The 16,550-nt window shown below is 42.7% G+C and overlaps 1 protein-coding gene across 2 annotated transcripts in view; it reads left to right on the top strand.

Annotated features, from left to right (window-relative positions):
- The window catches only part of LOC138759890 (synaptosomal-associated protein 25), an 81,813-nt gene extending 68,277 nt beyond the window's left edge, over positions 1-13,536 (top strand). For both annotated transcript variants that reach the window (XM_069930402.1, XM_069930403.1), the window contains exons 6-7: positions 1,065-1,209; positions 12,430-13,536. In XM_069930402.1, coding sequence (XP_069786503.1) covers positions 1,065-1,209; positions 12,430-12,498 — 214 coding nt within the window. In that variant the 3' untranslated portion in view covers positions 12,499-13,536. The remainder of the gene's footprint in view (positions 1-1,064; positions 1,210-12,429) is intronic.
- Positions 13,537-16,550: the final 3,014 nt, after the last annotated feature.

Here is a 16,550-nt window from a genome sequence, read left to right as displayed (position 1 = left end):
TAATAGAGATGTTTTAAAAACTCTTCAATAGGCACACAGCTGTCAGAAAAATAGAGAATTATGGCTGTAAGGGAGGGAAGGTGTAATTTAACTTGAGAAAATTACTCCAGAGTGTGCACAATTCTTATGAGGGATAGGTCATGCCTCATGAGCCTGAGTTTTGTAAAAAAAAAACAAATTGATGAAGGTAGAGCGATGGAAATGGTGTTTCTGGATTTTAGTAAGGGGGTTTGACAAGGTTCACCATGGTGAATTCATCCAGAAAGTCAAGAGGCATGGGATCGGAAATGGCTTGCCTGAAGATGGGAGAGGGAAGATTAAGTACAAGGTTATGGGAGGAACCTTAGCTGTGTGGAGGAACAGAGGGATCTTGGGGTCTGTCTGAAGATCTTTCAAGGTTGCCATACGTTGATGGGGTGGTTAAGAAGGTGTGGTGTGTTGGCCTTCATTATTCAGGGTACTGAATTCAAGAGCCATGAGGAATATTGCAGCCCTTTAAAACTCTTGTTAGACTACACTTAGAGGATTGTGTTCAGTTCTGGTTGCCCCATTATTGGAAGGATGTAGAAGTTTTGGGCATATTGCAGAGGAGATTTACCAGGATACTGCTGGATTGGAGAACACGTCATTTGAGCAAGCTATGTTTTTTCCTCTTTGGAGTGATAAGATGATGGGAGGCAACTTAATGAAGTGTATAAGGTAATGAGAGCCATAAACAGGGTGGACAGCCAACACCTTATCCCAGGGCAGCAATGTGAGTGGAGAAAAGTTTAGGAGAGATATCAGAAGTAGATTTTTTTTTTACACAGAGGGAAGTAGGTGTCTGGATTACATTACTGGGGATGGTGGTGGAGGCTGATAAAGTAGCAATGTTTAAAATACTCTTCAAAAGATACACAGCTGTAAGAAAAATAGAGGGTCATGGGCTGTGAGGAAGGGAAGGGATGAATTGTTTATATGTCGGCACAACATTGTACGCTGAACTATTCTATGTTCTACCTTGTATGTATAGACAATAGATTCATTACAAATAAGATCCTTAAAGAGATCTTCTTCTGGCACAGGGTGACAAATGATGCCCGGGAAAATGAGATGGATGACAATTTAGAGCAAGTTGGTGGTATCATTGGCAATCTTCGTCACATGGCGCTGGATATGGGCAACGAGATCGATACACAGAACCGCCAGATTGACAGGATCATGGAGAAGGTGAGATCATCATTATTTTGAGAACTTTAAATAATTGTTGCATTCTCTATAAGCAGCAGGGATTATTCCAGTCCAGATCATCTGAAGTGTCCTCCTTCTTCCACAAATGTGGCTTCCCTTCCACCACCATCAACTCAGCATCTCCTCCATTTCCCACTCATCTGCTCTGGCCCCCTCTGCCGCTAGACGTAACAAACACAGGATTCTCTTGCCCTCACCTACCACCCTACTAGTGTCCACATCCAACACATTATCCTCCTTAATTTCCACCACTTACAACATGATCCCACCAGCAGATGCATCTTCCCCTCTCCTCCCCTCACTGCCTTCCACCGGGACTACTCCCTCCATGACTCCCTCATCCACTCATTCACACCCACCAATCGCCTCCTTGGCACTTCACTCCATGGCCGCAGGAAGTACCACACTTGCGCCAATACCATCTCCCTCACCACCATTTTGGGCCCCAAACAGTCCTTCCAAGTTAAGCAACACCACTTATGAATCTGTGTAAGTTATCTACTGCATCCAGTGCCCCTGTCTCTACGTCGGAGAGACTCGATATAGGCTGAGAGATCTAAGCACCTTTGCTTTTTCCACATCAGTGATCTCTCAGTGGCCAACCACTTCATTTCTGACAAGTCTGTCTGTGGCATCTTACTGTCCCACCAAGTTCACCCTAAAATTGGAAAAGCAACACTTAATTTTCCATCAGGGCACTGCCAGCCAGATGGCATTAACATTGACTTCTCTGGTTTCTGCTAGCCTTCTCTCCATTCTTCCTTCCTTCCCTTCCCCTTTGTCTCCACCTCTCCATCCCCATCCCTCTCCATTCACAGAGCTATCCCACCTCCCCCTGCCTGCTGGTGTGCCCTCCTCCCTTATTCAACTATTACGTCCTGCCTTTGCAACTATGCTCCTCCCCTATCCCTTCTCCCACCATTTTGTTTGGGCACCTGCCGACATTTTTCCATAACTTGATAAAGGGCTCAAGCCCAAAACGTTGATTATGTATCTTATCTGTTTGACTTGCTGAGTTTCTCCAGAATTGTGTTTTTATTTCAACCACAGTGTCTGTAGACTTCAGTATTTTACCAGGGATTATTTCAAAATTATTGTTGACCTTTGGATTGACATGTACGTTAGCATAATTAAGAAACCATTTACAGCTAAATGTTGCGAACAGCATTTGGGAACTCTCACAATTACTTTAAAAATACAACATTTGGTTATGCCATCCAAAGTGTCGCTGTTAGTACAGTGCACCATTTCAGGTTGAAGACACCCTGATGGGTTAATTCGGTTTCTTTTTCCATGGACACTGCCTGACCTGCTGAATGTTTCCAGAATTTTCTTGGGCTTTTTCTAACAAACAAATGGAAACCTTCCTTCCAACCTTTACAAAAGCTTTTGATTGGTCTTCTCTGTCAGGAAATGTTATCAGATTTAGTAGCAGGACAGTGAAAAAGGTTCTGTTCCAAAAATAATTTCAAAATTGGGGGAAGTGATAATGACAAAAACAATATTCAGGATTCCTTTTTTGTCACATATACATATAAATAAAATGTGTTTATATTTGTTTGCCTTGTAAATGCACGTATGTTAAGAAGTGCCACTGGTCCAGCACCACGCTTAAGATAAGAAAGTGAAGCAAAGGAGTGTCCCTTCAGAGATAGTGAATGTCCATGAATCCCACCACCTCCACCTTCTCTGATGCTGCCACCTCCTGTGCTCCCCGTTACCTCCATAGCTGCCCGACCTCCTGTCTGTTCCAGCAGTTACCCTTCTCCAGGCATCCAAGTAACCCTTCTTGGCCCCTGGTTCTGGACCCCCAATATGATTAAAAAACTGTCAGAGCCTGGGGCTCCTCAGGAGTCCTGTTCCCTCACAAATCCCAGACCCGATACCTGGTTCCCAAAAACAGGTCGACAGCTGCACACTGCCTGCCCCTCAGTGGATCTCTGCTGTGCCCTGTAGTGCCCTGTCCCAGGCTTCTCTGTCTCAGTGGGGGTGGTGCTAGGTGCTCTCCCGCTCTGGTGCCTTGCACCAGTCCACTGCTTCTCCGGAGCCGACAACTCTCGTGGTCTGGCTGCTGAACATGGGCTCTGTCATCTTGGGCCTGGACCTCCATGGGTTTTTGATGTTAAAACAAATTGCCCCACAAGCCCCTTTTATGGGAATCATAAACCTGTGTAGGGACATCTGGCCAGTAGGACCCTGCAGAAGAGCACTGGTCTCTGCTCCCTGCTCCTCCCAGGCACTGCCACTGCCATTACCACAGCTACGCAGCCCCCACCATCCTTGTTGTTTGACTACTCAGCCCCTTTGAACAGAGACAGTCATGTGACCTGAACTAGCATGGAACCAGTAATTTTCACAAGAAGAACAGTGCACAACTAAAAGGTTTTAAACCTATTTGTAATGATGCCAATGATATATTGTACAATCCATGTACTTTCAACTGATGTTATCCACCACCATGATTCGAATCAACTGCCAGCAGTGATGGGTGTCAGCTTCTGGACCTCAGAAATGTATGGGCTGGCTAGACATATAACAAAATGAAAATACTGCTGATGCTGGAAATCTGAGATAAAGACAGAAGTGCCAGGAGTGTGGGCTTCAGAGCATCTTTGAAGTGTTAAGTCAGGTTAAACTAGAAATTCTGCAGATGCTGGAGTCGAGTGCAATACACCAAAGTGCTGGAGAAACTCAGCGGGTCTCACATCATCCATAGGAAGTGACAGGCCATCAATGTTGAAGGGCTCAGGCCCAAATGTTGACTGCCATTTACTTCCTCTAGGTCCTGCATGACCTACTGAGTTTTCTCCAGTACTTTCATATATTGCATGAAGTAGGGTTATGGTCAGGTCAATGACCTTTAATCAGAACCAAGACTAGAAAGAGATCAAGAATGTTGGAGTCTCAAAGAGAGAACAAACCATGGGGTGCAGGCTCTGGAGCCTCATAAAGCTTTACTTTGGGGTTTTGTGTGCAATTCTGGTCACTCTATTGGAAAACATGGGTCAGAGGGGATGGGTTATGTGTCGAGGCTCAACAAAAGGGTTGTTTTCTCAGGAGCATTAGAGATTGAAGGGAGACCTGATAGAAGTTTATTAGATTACAAAAGGCATGGATAGGATAGACGGAATCTTTTTTCTTGGTGACAAATGTTAAATACTAGATGACATCCTTTCAAGGGGTGTTTAAAGGAGATGTGCAGGGCAAGCCATCTACACAATGGTAGTTCCCTGAAACAGGCTGCCTGGAGTAAGCAGAAACAATAGTAGTAGTTAAGAGATAAGCAGGGAATGAGGGGGGGGGGGGGGGGGAAGATATGGATCATGTACAGCAAAAGAGATAGAGTTCAATTTAACAGGCCAAAAGGACTTTTGCTGTGGTTCACTGTGTTCCATGTGATGGGTGAAGAAGGAGCAATAGTTCAGCGTACATTCAGATGAACATTCTCTACTTTTCCTTGCTGAGTATTTTCAACATTTGACATTTCAATAGCTGGCAATATTACCCATAGCTTTGTATTTTCAACAATGATCAGAATAACATGACATGAAAGATTGTTGTGTTAACTCAGGAACTTTTCCCATGATTAGTCCTCCATGATCAAAATGAATGGTGTTGTAAGCTTGAAGGGCCAAATGGCCTATTCCTACACCTATTTTCAATGTTTCTCTATCCAGCGATACAATTGCACAGTTAGACTTCAGATCAAGAACTAAATAACTAAACATAACTTTACCTATTTTTCATTCTAATGATACAACATGGTAGAAGGCCCTTCTGCACCATGCCACATGGTTGGCGTAGCAGTTAGCACAACACCCTTACAGCACCAGCGATCAGGACCAGACCGGGGTTTGAATCCCACGCTGTCTGTAAGGAGTTTGTACATTCTTCCAGTGTCTGCGTGGGTTTTCTCCGGGGGCTCCGGTTTCCTCCTACCATTCATAAAACATACTGGTGGTGTAGGTTAATGGGTTTAAACTGAGTGGCACAGACTCATTGGCCAAAACGGCCTGTTACCATGCTGTATGTCTTTAAAAAAAAAATGCTGCCCAATAACACCCAATTAACCTACCAACCCCGAAGGGTGAGAGGAAACTGGAGTGCCTAGGAGAAGTCCATGCAGGTCATAGGGAGAATGTACAAAATCCTTACAGACAGTGCCGGATTTGAACCTGGGTCACTGGTGCGGTAACAGCGTTGCACTATCCACTATCAAACATGCTGCCCGTGATCGTCCCTTGGTAAAATATTATTGCAAGCACAAGCAGGAAATCCACGTGGACCTTGCACAATTTCACAGCACAACCGTCACCTTCACAGACTGTTAACAAGAAATATTGTGATAATTTGAGTACTCTGGAATCCCTCCACCCTACCCACCCTTCACTAGTTCAGATCAGACTTTTGTCAGCTTTTTAAAGAAGCAAATAAAAATCATATTGAATCATCCTGCTGAATGAGTTAATGAAATACAAGAAATGAGGTACAGAAAACAACTGTATAGATTAATGGTACATTGACCTTTACTGCTAAGGACTGGTGACAACAAAAAGAAGGAAGTCTTTCTCCATTGTACAAGGGTTGTCCGAGACTCTGTAGGTTTGATCTATAAGGAAATACTTAGTTTTCATGGACTGCAGTGTGAATGTTCTCAATCAATTCCTGAGTTGAATGTGGAAAGACTCTGCAGATTCACTATAGTTTAGATCCACTCGAGCTTGCACATGATGGATATCTCTCCATCCCTATCTTATTCATGTGTTCACCTAGAGGCCCTGATTCCACCACTACATCTGGCAGCCCACCCTACACCAGGCACCTACCACTCTCTGTGTAAAAAAAATTACCCGCACATCTCCTTTAAAAACTCTCCCTCATCTAACATGTCCTCTAGAATGTGACGCTTTTTGTTTGTCACAGATTTTAACTGTCTACCATATCAATGCCTTGAATTACTTCATATACTTTCATCAGGTCTCTCCTCAGCCTCCAATACTCCAAAGAAAACAATCCACATTTGTCCAATCTCTCCTCATAGCTCATACCCTCAAAGTCAGGCAACATCCTGGTAAAGCTGTACCCTTTTCAAAGCCTCCACATCCTTCCTGTAGTGTGGCAATCAGAACTGGAGACAGTATTTCCAATTGTAGCCTGGCCAAAGTTTTATATAGCTGCAAGATGCCCTCCTTACTTTTATACTCAGTGCCCCACTCAATGCATACCAAATGCCTCGTTTATCACCCTATCTACTTGTGTGGCTGACGCACAGTAAATCACTTGAGATGCTCACACTGAGTTACTGATCTACAGGCTTTTATTCACAATGGACAAGTGCCTCATCTTGTGCCATGATCCAGGCTTTCTGAGGAAGGGTCAGGGTGATGGAGGCTTTATACAAGGTCAAAAGAAGGAGGGGCCGCAGGTACAGTCACAGGATGGGACGGAGCCAGGTAATCAGGAATACTATATAGTTCAGCAGTTCACCACAGTGGCCACTTTCAAGGATCCATGGATCTGAACTCCCAGATCCCTCTGCACAATGTTTTTAAGAATCCTGCCATTAACAATATACATTTGACCTCCAAAAGTGCCACATCTCACACTTGTCCAGATTAAATTCCATCTGCCATTTCTCCACCCTCATATGTAACTGATATACATCCTGTTGTATTCTTTAATCGTCCTCTACACTGTCCACAACTCCACCAATCTTTGTATCATCTGTAAACTTACTAACCCACTCACCTGCTTTTTCATCCTAGTCAGTTATATATTTCATAAACAACAGGGGTCCCAAAACTGATCCCAGCAGTGCACTGCTGGTCATGAGCCTCCAGCCAGAATGACACTCTTCCATCACCATCCTGTCTTCTATCAGCCTCCCACTTCTGTATCCACACCAATTCTGCATGGATCCCATAGAATCATACAGTGTAGAACAGACCCTTTGCCTGCACTGTATCCCTCAAAGCTCCTTTTATCCATAAACCTGTCCAAATGTCTTTTAATTGTTGTTATTTTGCTCACTTCATCTGCCAGCGCATTCCAGATACAGACCACCCTCTGAGTGGGGAAAAAATGCCTATCAAGTCTCTCATAAATATTTCCCCTTTCACCTAACCTTTGCCCTAAAATAATCTACTAGGGAGCATTTCATTGATCATACCCCATTGAGCATTTCAAAACTGTATCTCATAATTTTGTAAACATCTACAAGATCATCTTTGCTCAGGGGAATAAGATCCAGCCTATCCAACCTCTCCCTATAACTCAAGCCCTCCATACCAAGCAACATCCCAGTGAGTCTCCTCTGCACCCCTTCCAACATATTGATATCCTTACTAGAACTGGGTGACCGGAACTGCACACAGTGTGGTCTCACCAGTACCTTGTACAATGAAATATTCACCATGTAAGTCTGACTAAAGTGCACACTTCCCAGAATTAAATACCATTTGCCACCTCTTGACACATCTTCCCAATTGATCCTCAACTTAGATATTCTTCCTTAATTTACACTACAATCAAATTAGTGTCATCTGCAAATTTACTAATCAAATTAACTACATTGCCAACCAAATTGTTAATATAATTAGAGAGTCCTACAGCACAGAAAAAGGCCCACAGACCCACCATGTCCTTGTCAAACAACATGCCCTCCTGCTTTAACCCCACATTAGGCCCATTCCCCAACATTTCCTTCCCATCCATGTAGTTACCTGTTTTTTTTTACAAGGAAGCTAATGTACCCACCTCCACCAATTTATCTGACAGCTCATTCCATAGGCCCACCACCTTCTCAGTGAATTGCTGCCTCGCATTCCTCCAAAATCCCATCCCCATTACCTTGTGTCCTTTCATCTTTGATTTTCCCACTCTAGGAAACAAACTGTCGCTATTTGCTTTAGCCATGCCCCTCATGATTTTATAGACTTCAACAAGATCCCTTCTCAGCTGCTTTACACTATGAGGAAAACAGACATAGTATTTTTTCCAGTCTCTCATGGTAATTTAACTTCCCCAATCCTGGCAACAACGTTGTAAACCTCTTCTGCACCCTTTCTAACATTATAATATCCTTCTTATAGTGAGGTGACCAAAACTTCACACAATATTCGAAGCGTGGCCTCACCAATGTCTTGATAACTTCAACATGATGTCCCAACATTTTTATTAAAGGCGACATAGTAGGTCCTTCCCTAGTTCGATTAAAGCAAATGCAGCATCTTGCACTTCTCCAAGTTGAACTGCATCTATCATTCTTTAATCCTCAGTTCCCCATCTGATCTAGATACCACTGCAAACCCAAGAAACCTTCTTCACCATACCATAGATTTGTAATATATTATAGCGCGTGCGCACACGTGCACTCACTCTCTCTCTCTCTCTCTCTCTCTCTCTCTCTCTCTCTCTCTCTCTCTATATATATATATATATATATTATCTTACTAAAAGCAAGGGTCTAGTTACTGAACACTGAGATACTCCACTGGTTACAGTCCTCGGACTCTCATTACTGAGCCAATTTTTAAAATCTATTTGGCTAGTTGGCTTCCTCTCCTATGTGCTCTAACCTGCAACTTGGGACCTCATCAAATGCTTCACTAAAATCCATGTAAATTACATCAACTTCCTTGCCTTCATCAACATTCTTTGTTACTCTTTGAAAAATACTATCATGTTTGTGAGACTCAATTTCCCACGCACAAATCCATATCGTCTCTCCCTAATTTTCCTCCAGCCATCCAAATGTAAGAAGATTCTATCTCCCAGAATCCTCTCTAGCATTCTCCCTTTCACTATCATCAGACGAACAGGTCTGTATTTACCTGAATTACCCATACAGCCTTTTTTGAACAACAGTAACAGATTTGCCATCCTGTTGGTCTCTGGAACTTGTACTATCCTCATGACAGATGACAAAGAGCAGCTGTCCCGTTACCATCCCTTGTGGCACACCACTGATCAAAGGCCTCTAATCCTTGGATTCCATTTGATTTAGCTTTCCAGACTAATATGCCATGTGGACATCCATTGCCCTGCCCTCATCAGGCCTCCTGGTCACCCCATCCAAAACCTCTGTCAGAATTATGAGACATGATCTGCCATGCACAACTCCAGGCGCTCTACCTCCAATGAGTTCCTCTCCATCCAAGTGCTGGTAGATCTGATCTCTCAGATCTCCACCAGCAACTTTCTAGTCACTGATATCCAGCTCACTAGCCTGTATTTACCCTGCTTCTCCTTGCTGCCCTTTTTAAATAATGGCAAAACTTTAGCTACCCTCTAGTCTTCCAACACTTCACCCAAGGCTAAAAGATGATGAAAGTATCTCAGCAAGGGTCATTCCTTAGCCCAGTTTCCCATCTGGCTTAGATCCTCTTGCAGAACCTTCTGGACAATTTCTTCCTACATTCTCACAAGGTGCGACGATACACCATCTGACCCTGAGTATTTTTCCATTTGAATATGCCCCAAGCCAGCTGAAACCTCCTCCCTGCTACTTTTTATATGGTTCAGTACCCCTCACCACTTGTTTCCTCCAATTCCTTGGCTTCCATGAGCTCCTCCACAGTAAAGACTGATGAGAAATATTAATTCAAAATCCCACCCACCTCAAACACCTGTACTTTTTAAATCATCAAATGATAAAAGACCTTGCCAGATTCCTTACTAAAGTCCACGTGGACAGCACCCACTGCCTTTCCCTCATCAACCCACTGCCTTTCCCTCATCAACCCACTGCCCTTCCCTCATCAACCCACTGCCCTTCCCTCATCAACCCACTGCCTTTCCCTCATCAACCCACTGCCCTTCCCTCATCAACCCACTGCCTTTCCCTCATCAACCCACTGCCCTTCCCTCATCAACCCACTGCCTTTCCCTCATCAACCCACTGCCTTTCCCTCATCAACCCACTGCCTTTCCCTCATCAACCCACTGCCTTTCCCTCATCAACCCACTGCCCTTCCCTCATCAACCCACTGCCCTTCCCTCATCAACCCACTGCCTTTCCCTCATCAACCCACTGCCCTTCCCTCATCAACCCACTGCCTTTCCCTCATCAACCCACTGCCTTTCCCTCATCAACCCACTGCCTTTCCCTCATCAACCCACTGCCTTTCCCTCATCAACCCACTGCCTTTCCCTCATCAACCCACGTCCTTTCCCTCATCAACCCACTGCCTTTCCCTCATCAACCCACTGCCCTTCCCTCATCAACCCACTGCCCTTCCCTCATCAACCCACTGCCTTTCCCTCATCAACCCACTGCCCTTCCCTCATCAACCCACTGCCTTTCCCTCATCAACCCACTGCCTTTCCCTCATCAACCCACTGCCTTTCCCTCATCAACCCACTGCCTTTCCCTCATCAACCCACTGCCTTTCCCTCATCAACCCACTGCCTTTCCCTCATCAACCCACTGCCTTTCCCTCATCAACCCACTGCCCTTCCCTCATCAACCCACTGCCCTTCCCTCATCAACCCACTGCCTTTCCCTCATCAACCCACTGCTTTTCCCTCATCAACCCACTGCCTTTTCCTCATCAACCCACTGCCTTTCCCTCATCAACCCACTGCCCTTCCCTCATCAACCCACTGCCTTTCCCTCATCAACCCACTGCCCTTCCCTCATCAACCCACTGCCTTTCCCTCATCAACCCACTGCCCTTCCCTCATCAACCCACTGCCTTTCCCTCATCAACCCACTGCCCTTCCCTCATCAACCCACTGCCCTTCCCTCATCAACCCACTGCCCTTCCCTCATCAACCCACTGCCCTTCCCTCATCAACCCACTGCCTTTCCCTCATCAACCCACTGCCCTTCCCTCATCAACCCACTGCCCTTCCCTCATCAACCCACTGCCCTTCCCTCATCAACCCACTGCCCTTCCCTCATCAACCCACTGCCTTTCCCTCATCAACCACCTTTGTCACTTCCTCAAAAAACTGTTAGATTTGTAAGAAGTGACCTGACCTGCACAAAGTCACACTAACAGTCCTTAATCTGACTATGACTTTATAAATGTGCTTAAATATTTTTCCAATAGTTTCCCAAATACTGAAGTGAGGCTAATTGGTTTATAATTTTCTGGATGATCTTTTTTCTCTGTTCTTGAACAAAGTTACAGCTTTAGCCTCTCTCTAGTGCTCTGGGTCCTCTCCGTTGCTGGTGAGGATATAAAGATCTTCATCACGACCAGAAATCTCATTTTATGAAATGATTAAGCACCCTATTCAATCAAGCTGCCTCCTCCACTTCTGATTTTGCGAATTCTTTAAAGAGAGAGAACAGTGTTGAAATCCTCTGTGCCCTTTTCACCACATTACTCATTAGTGTCCAGAAGATCAATATGAGGCAATTTAGGTGGCCTAGAACTAAGGGACATAGCCTTAAGATCCAGGGTAGTTAGGATGGAGATGAGGAGGAACTGTTTTTCACAGGTGATGAATCTATGGAATCCACTCCCCATTGAAGCAGTGGAGGCTATCTCAGTCAATATATTTAAGACAAAGTTGGATAGATTTTTACAAAGTATGGGAATTAAAGGATATGCGGAAAAGGCAGGTAGATGGAGATGAGCCTGTCATCAGATCAGCCATGATCTCATTGGATGGCAGAGCAGGCTCGATGGCCAGATAGCTCCTTTTTCTTATGTTCTCATGATTTCAGGGATATCCTGAAGGGTTGGCAGCTTGATATGTGCAGATGTTTCCTTCCTGAAAGCAAAGGGTTTTTTTCCTGGAAATAATGAAACATCATGTCCCCCTTGGTCTGGGGAAGATTTACTCTTGAAATCATACTCCAATACCCTGAATCTCTGTGACCTACCTTGTATTGGCATTATAAGTGTTTATATTCTATTAATACTGTACAAAATTTTATTTCTGATGATTGCTGGGAAATCAGGTATATGCTGAAGCATTTATTTTGACACAGATCTATTCTTCATGAACCCTGCAATGTGGAAATTGATATAAAAAAATGAATTGCTCAAAGCATACTTCTCTTCTGAATGGTTTTGCTGCACAAGATTTGAAAGCATTGACACAAGATTGAGAATTAATAGTATTTTGTATCAGTAGCATGCAATTCAGCTAGCTCTTTAAGTAAGCATTATGTACATTTGTGTTTGATTTTCTTCCTCTATGAAAATAATGTGTGCATTTATTTTTCTTGTTATTACATTTTAGGCTGAGTCCAATAAAACCAGGATTGATGAAGCCAACCAACGTGCAACAAAAATGCTGGGAAGTGGCTAAGTTATGCAGGAAGTACAACACTCCCCAGCACTGTTGAGCAGCGTACATCTTGATTTTATTGTGGTATTTACTAATTAGGTTTGCACACATGCACATATCAGACCCAGTGTAAATGTTGCCCTGTGTAGCTTGTCATATTTTAACCAGACTACATGCAATTATTTATTTCTAGATAAACCTTGTTCCAAAGGATGTATATAGAGTTGGATGCATTGCTTTAACTCCCTAGTGACCCTTACAAACAATTTTAAGATTTAAAAAAAAATCAATAAAGTTTGCTTGGTAAGAAAGGCTATTTTTTAAATGGCAGAAAGTACAGTATTGTCCCTTAAAATGGTGTCATTACACAAAGCTATTGCCATGTTCCTAGGGTATTGTGATGGTAAAAACATGTAGTTAAAACAATGTTGTCTTACATTTATTTCACAGAACCATTCTAAGTTAATGTCAAGGAACTGTGGTGTATGTAACTGTAATTATCCTTGCACTGAGGTGATGATATATATGCATGAAATTAATTTTAAGCCCTTCTGCTAAATGATCTTCACACAGCAGTGCTGACTTAGCAAAGCATGCTCAGTATTGGGACACAGTTGAATCCTGGTTATATCTACAAGTCTACAGTAGTGCCATGTTTCATGTTCTAATAGCAAAACTTTGAACATGGTGTAAATTAAGGACAAAGCATTTACTAAATGAACAATTTCTGTAATGAGTATACAGTTGACTCTTTAGGGGTAAATGTCAACTTAATGCTAAAGCAAAATATGCTGGGAGTGGTCAGACATATCCACAAGATTTAGATACAGTTAATGGTGATTATATCTGGTGGGGTAAGACTGCACTAATATGGAAACAGTTGTGTAAATAGGTCTGAATATTTATGAAAGATACGAAGTAGTTTTTATAAAGAAATTGTATTTTGTTTGTTATTACCTTGTGTGTTTTGTAAAGTACATATTGCCTATGTTTTAGAGCTATGCAGAGCAAATATTTGGGCTGTGTAGTAAAGAAAGTAAAAACAAGTAGTAAAATTGTTCTGGAAATGTCATTATGGCATGTAAAATGAAATTCCTACTGCCTTTTGTCAGACTGTGAAGTGGTCAATGTTTTGTAGTTAGTTAAAATAATTAAAAATGACAAAACTTAAGATATATGCCATTTAGTTTGTCACTATCTTGTGCTTTTTCTCTAGTCCTCAGATGAATAATCACAGTGAAACTGCCAAATAGCAGAATTTGCTCAGCCCTGTGGGTGCAAATTTACTTCCAGCTTCTGTCAGCATTGCAAGCACATATCAGAAAGACCACCACCTCCCACTCCACAGCCTTCGCCATTTGAAGAGATCCCCATTGACACAAAAGTATACTGGCAATTAAATGGAAATAGGGGTAGCTGTGCAGATTTGCTTGTTATCCATTGTTGGATACCATTGGAGTTTCAATGGCTCCTCAGACTGATCCAAAGTCCAGACACAGAGATGAACATGAATTGAGGAGGGTGCTGTTGTCTGTGATGTAATTGAGCATCAAGAAGTCAGCTGGTTTCTTCTAGTAAAGCATAGAGTTGACAGTTCCATCTTTGAAGGTAGAAGAGGATGAAGATGGAGAAGAAAAGGGAGTAGAAGTGGAAGAGAGATGGCCATATTGGTTTCAACTTTCTGGTCTAATGGGTGGGGGCTGATTCATACTATTAATCATTTAACAAGTATCTTGAATGGAATTCCTGGCCTCCATCTATCCTCCATGCAATCAAACCTGGGGAGAAGAGCAAGGGTCCTTCAGATGACAAAGGGCATTCACCACACTCAAGGGCAGCTTCTCAATAATCTCAGTACTAAGTTGGAGGATGGATTCTGGATTGTTGTGACACCCTTAGAGATCTTTTAGGTAGTGGTGTCCAAAGCCACTGTGACTGTTCTCTGAGCTTACAAGTCAAAGAGCTACACTTGCAACCCACATATTGGAGCTACGCCTGCAGAACTCGTACTTTGGTGGATCCTGCCTATGTTGCAATGGAAGTTGAAATCATTATCATTCATGTTTATTGACGGTGTACAAAGGTGTCATGAGAAAGTTCATTTGCATGCAATCCAGCCAGTCAACGGTAATAAAAATGTTGCACAGAGTTAAGAAGAGAGATCAGTTAGAAGAGAGCAAAGCCACATTATTTTATGAATGTGAGGTTTATGCATGGCCATAAGAATGCACCACATATGTGGTCAGGGAACTGGCCACCACTTCTAAATTGGGAAGAAGAAACTCCAGGTTCTAAGTGAAGCCCAAAGCAAAATTAAATCTCGATTACCCATATTGATTGACATTTCATGCAGGCTCTCAGGAGCAGGCCAGCCTATACAGCATATATCTTTGCATGCTAGAGGCAGCCCATCAAAATCAGCTATGTGACCTCTTATCCCAGGGAGCTGGCATTCAAACTTGCCATTCGCTAATCTCAGTACTAAACATTACTAAACATTACACAAGTGAGTGTCGGACCAATTGACACAATGTCTTGTTGCTCAGCTAATAGAGAACTCGAGAGGAAAGAAAGGCAAGATTAATAAGGTGAGGAAACAAGATAAAGGGCAAGAAAGTAAGTAAAATACAATTTTAAGGACAATTTACGATTTGAGATTTTGCAATCCCAGCTCCCTTTCTATACTGCTCTACTGGAAGCTATATCTGGATTTGAATGATTAATTTTGTGCATTACATTTAATTGGAAAATGAAATGCAAGTAGAACAAGCTCTTGAAACTCTCAGGATGGGTTTGGACAAGCAGGTCAGGGTTGGTGAGGATCTGTGTAACAATGGGTTGGCTGGGTGTGCTCTGAGTTTCTCAGTCTTTGCGGTGCCACATATGTCAATACAGATGTTTGTTCCAATTATCTCTTGCCTCACCATTGTGCCCAGGGACATCCCTTAAATTGCTGAGAAGAGAGGCTTGATGTATGTAACTGGCTCACTGCTCCATATAAGGTGGCCTTTTTTTAATCTATGAAGTTTCTTAATATTTTTGAATATTTTGTTCAAAAAACTCCAGTTTTGCAGAAAATTATTTTCTAAAATTTAATTCAGGCATACAAAATGGTAACAGGCCCTTTAGGCCCACAAGCCTGCACCACCCAATTGACCTACACCCTCAGTATGTTTTTGAAACCCACGCAGACACGGGAAGAAAGTTCAAGCTCCTAACAGTGTTGGATTCATACCTAGATCGCTGGCACTGTAAAAGTGATGCACTAACCACTAGGCTAACCATGCCCTTTCTCAAACATTTTTATTATTTCTCTGGTAATGCTAAAATTAGCCAGGGAGCAGCCAGGACTGTAGTTTAATGACTCATCTGAAGGAAGTAATTCCAACAATGCATCATTTACTTGATACAAGACTGGAGAGTTTGTCTAGATGTTTGGACTTGACTGAAAGGAAATGAGATCAACTATTGAACTGGAGATGGCATTGCTTGCTTAGTTATTGATAAAAATAGCAAGTGAAGGTCAAGAACAATAGTGAATTATAAAGGAGGTAGATAAATAGGAAAGTACTCTGAGTAACTATGCTAGATTGGTTACCGGAAGACAGGATTATGTTTTCAATGGAGAATTTGGTGGTTCTGTCAAAGTTAAAATCAAATGAAGATATGGCAGAGATAGAAAGAATTATGAATGAGAATCCCCTTTCAGTGTCCAAAGAGTCACTGGCCAGAAGACACGGATTTGGGATAATTGGGAAAGGAACTAGAATATGAAAGAATGATTTAGAATTGATATCCATACCCTAAGAGAGTGGGAAACTTATTTTTAAAAGAGAATTAGATCAATATTTATAGAGTCATACAATATGTAAATAGGCCCTTTGTCTCAATTTGGCCCTGACGGCCAAAATGTCCCACCCATGCACTTGCTTGCATTTGGACCATATTCCTCTAAACCTGTCTATTCCATGCATCTGTCCAATTTTTTTCTTAAAAGCATTGCAACCACCTCCCACACATTCCATTCCATCCTCTGTGTAAAAGAGTTACCCCTCATGGTTATGTATATATCT

This window comes from Narcine bancroftii, chromosome 4 (assembly GCF_036971445.1).
Source record: "Narcine bancroftii isolate sNarBan1 chromosome 4, sNarBan1.hap1, whole genome shotgun sequence".
Taxonomy (NCBI): domain Eukaryota; kingdom Metazoa; phylum Chordata; class Chondrichthyes; order Torpediniformes; family Narcinidae; genus Narcine; species Narcine bancroftii.
Note: the sequence above shows the minus strand (reverse complement) of the source record. Positions and strands in the feature narration are given on the sequence as shown.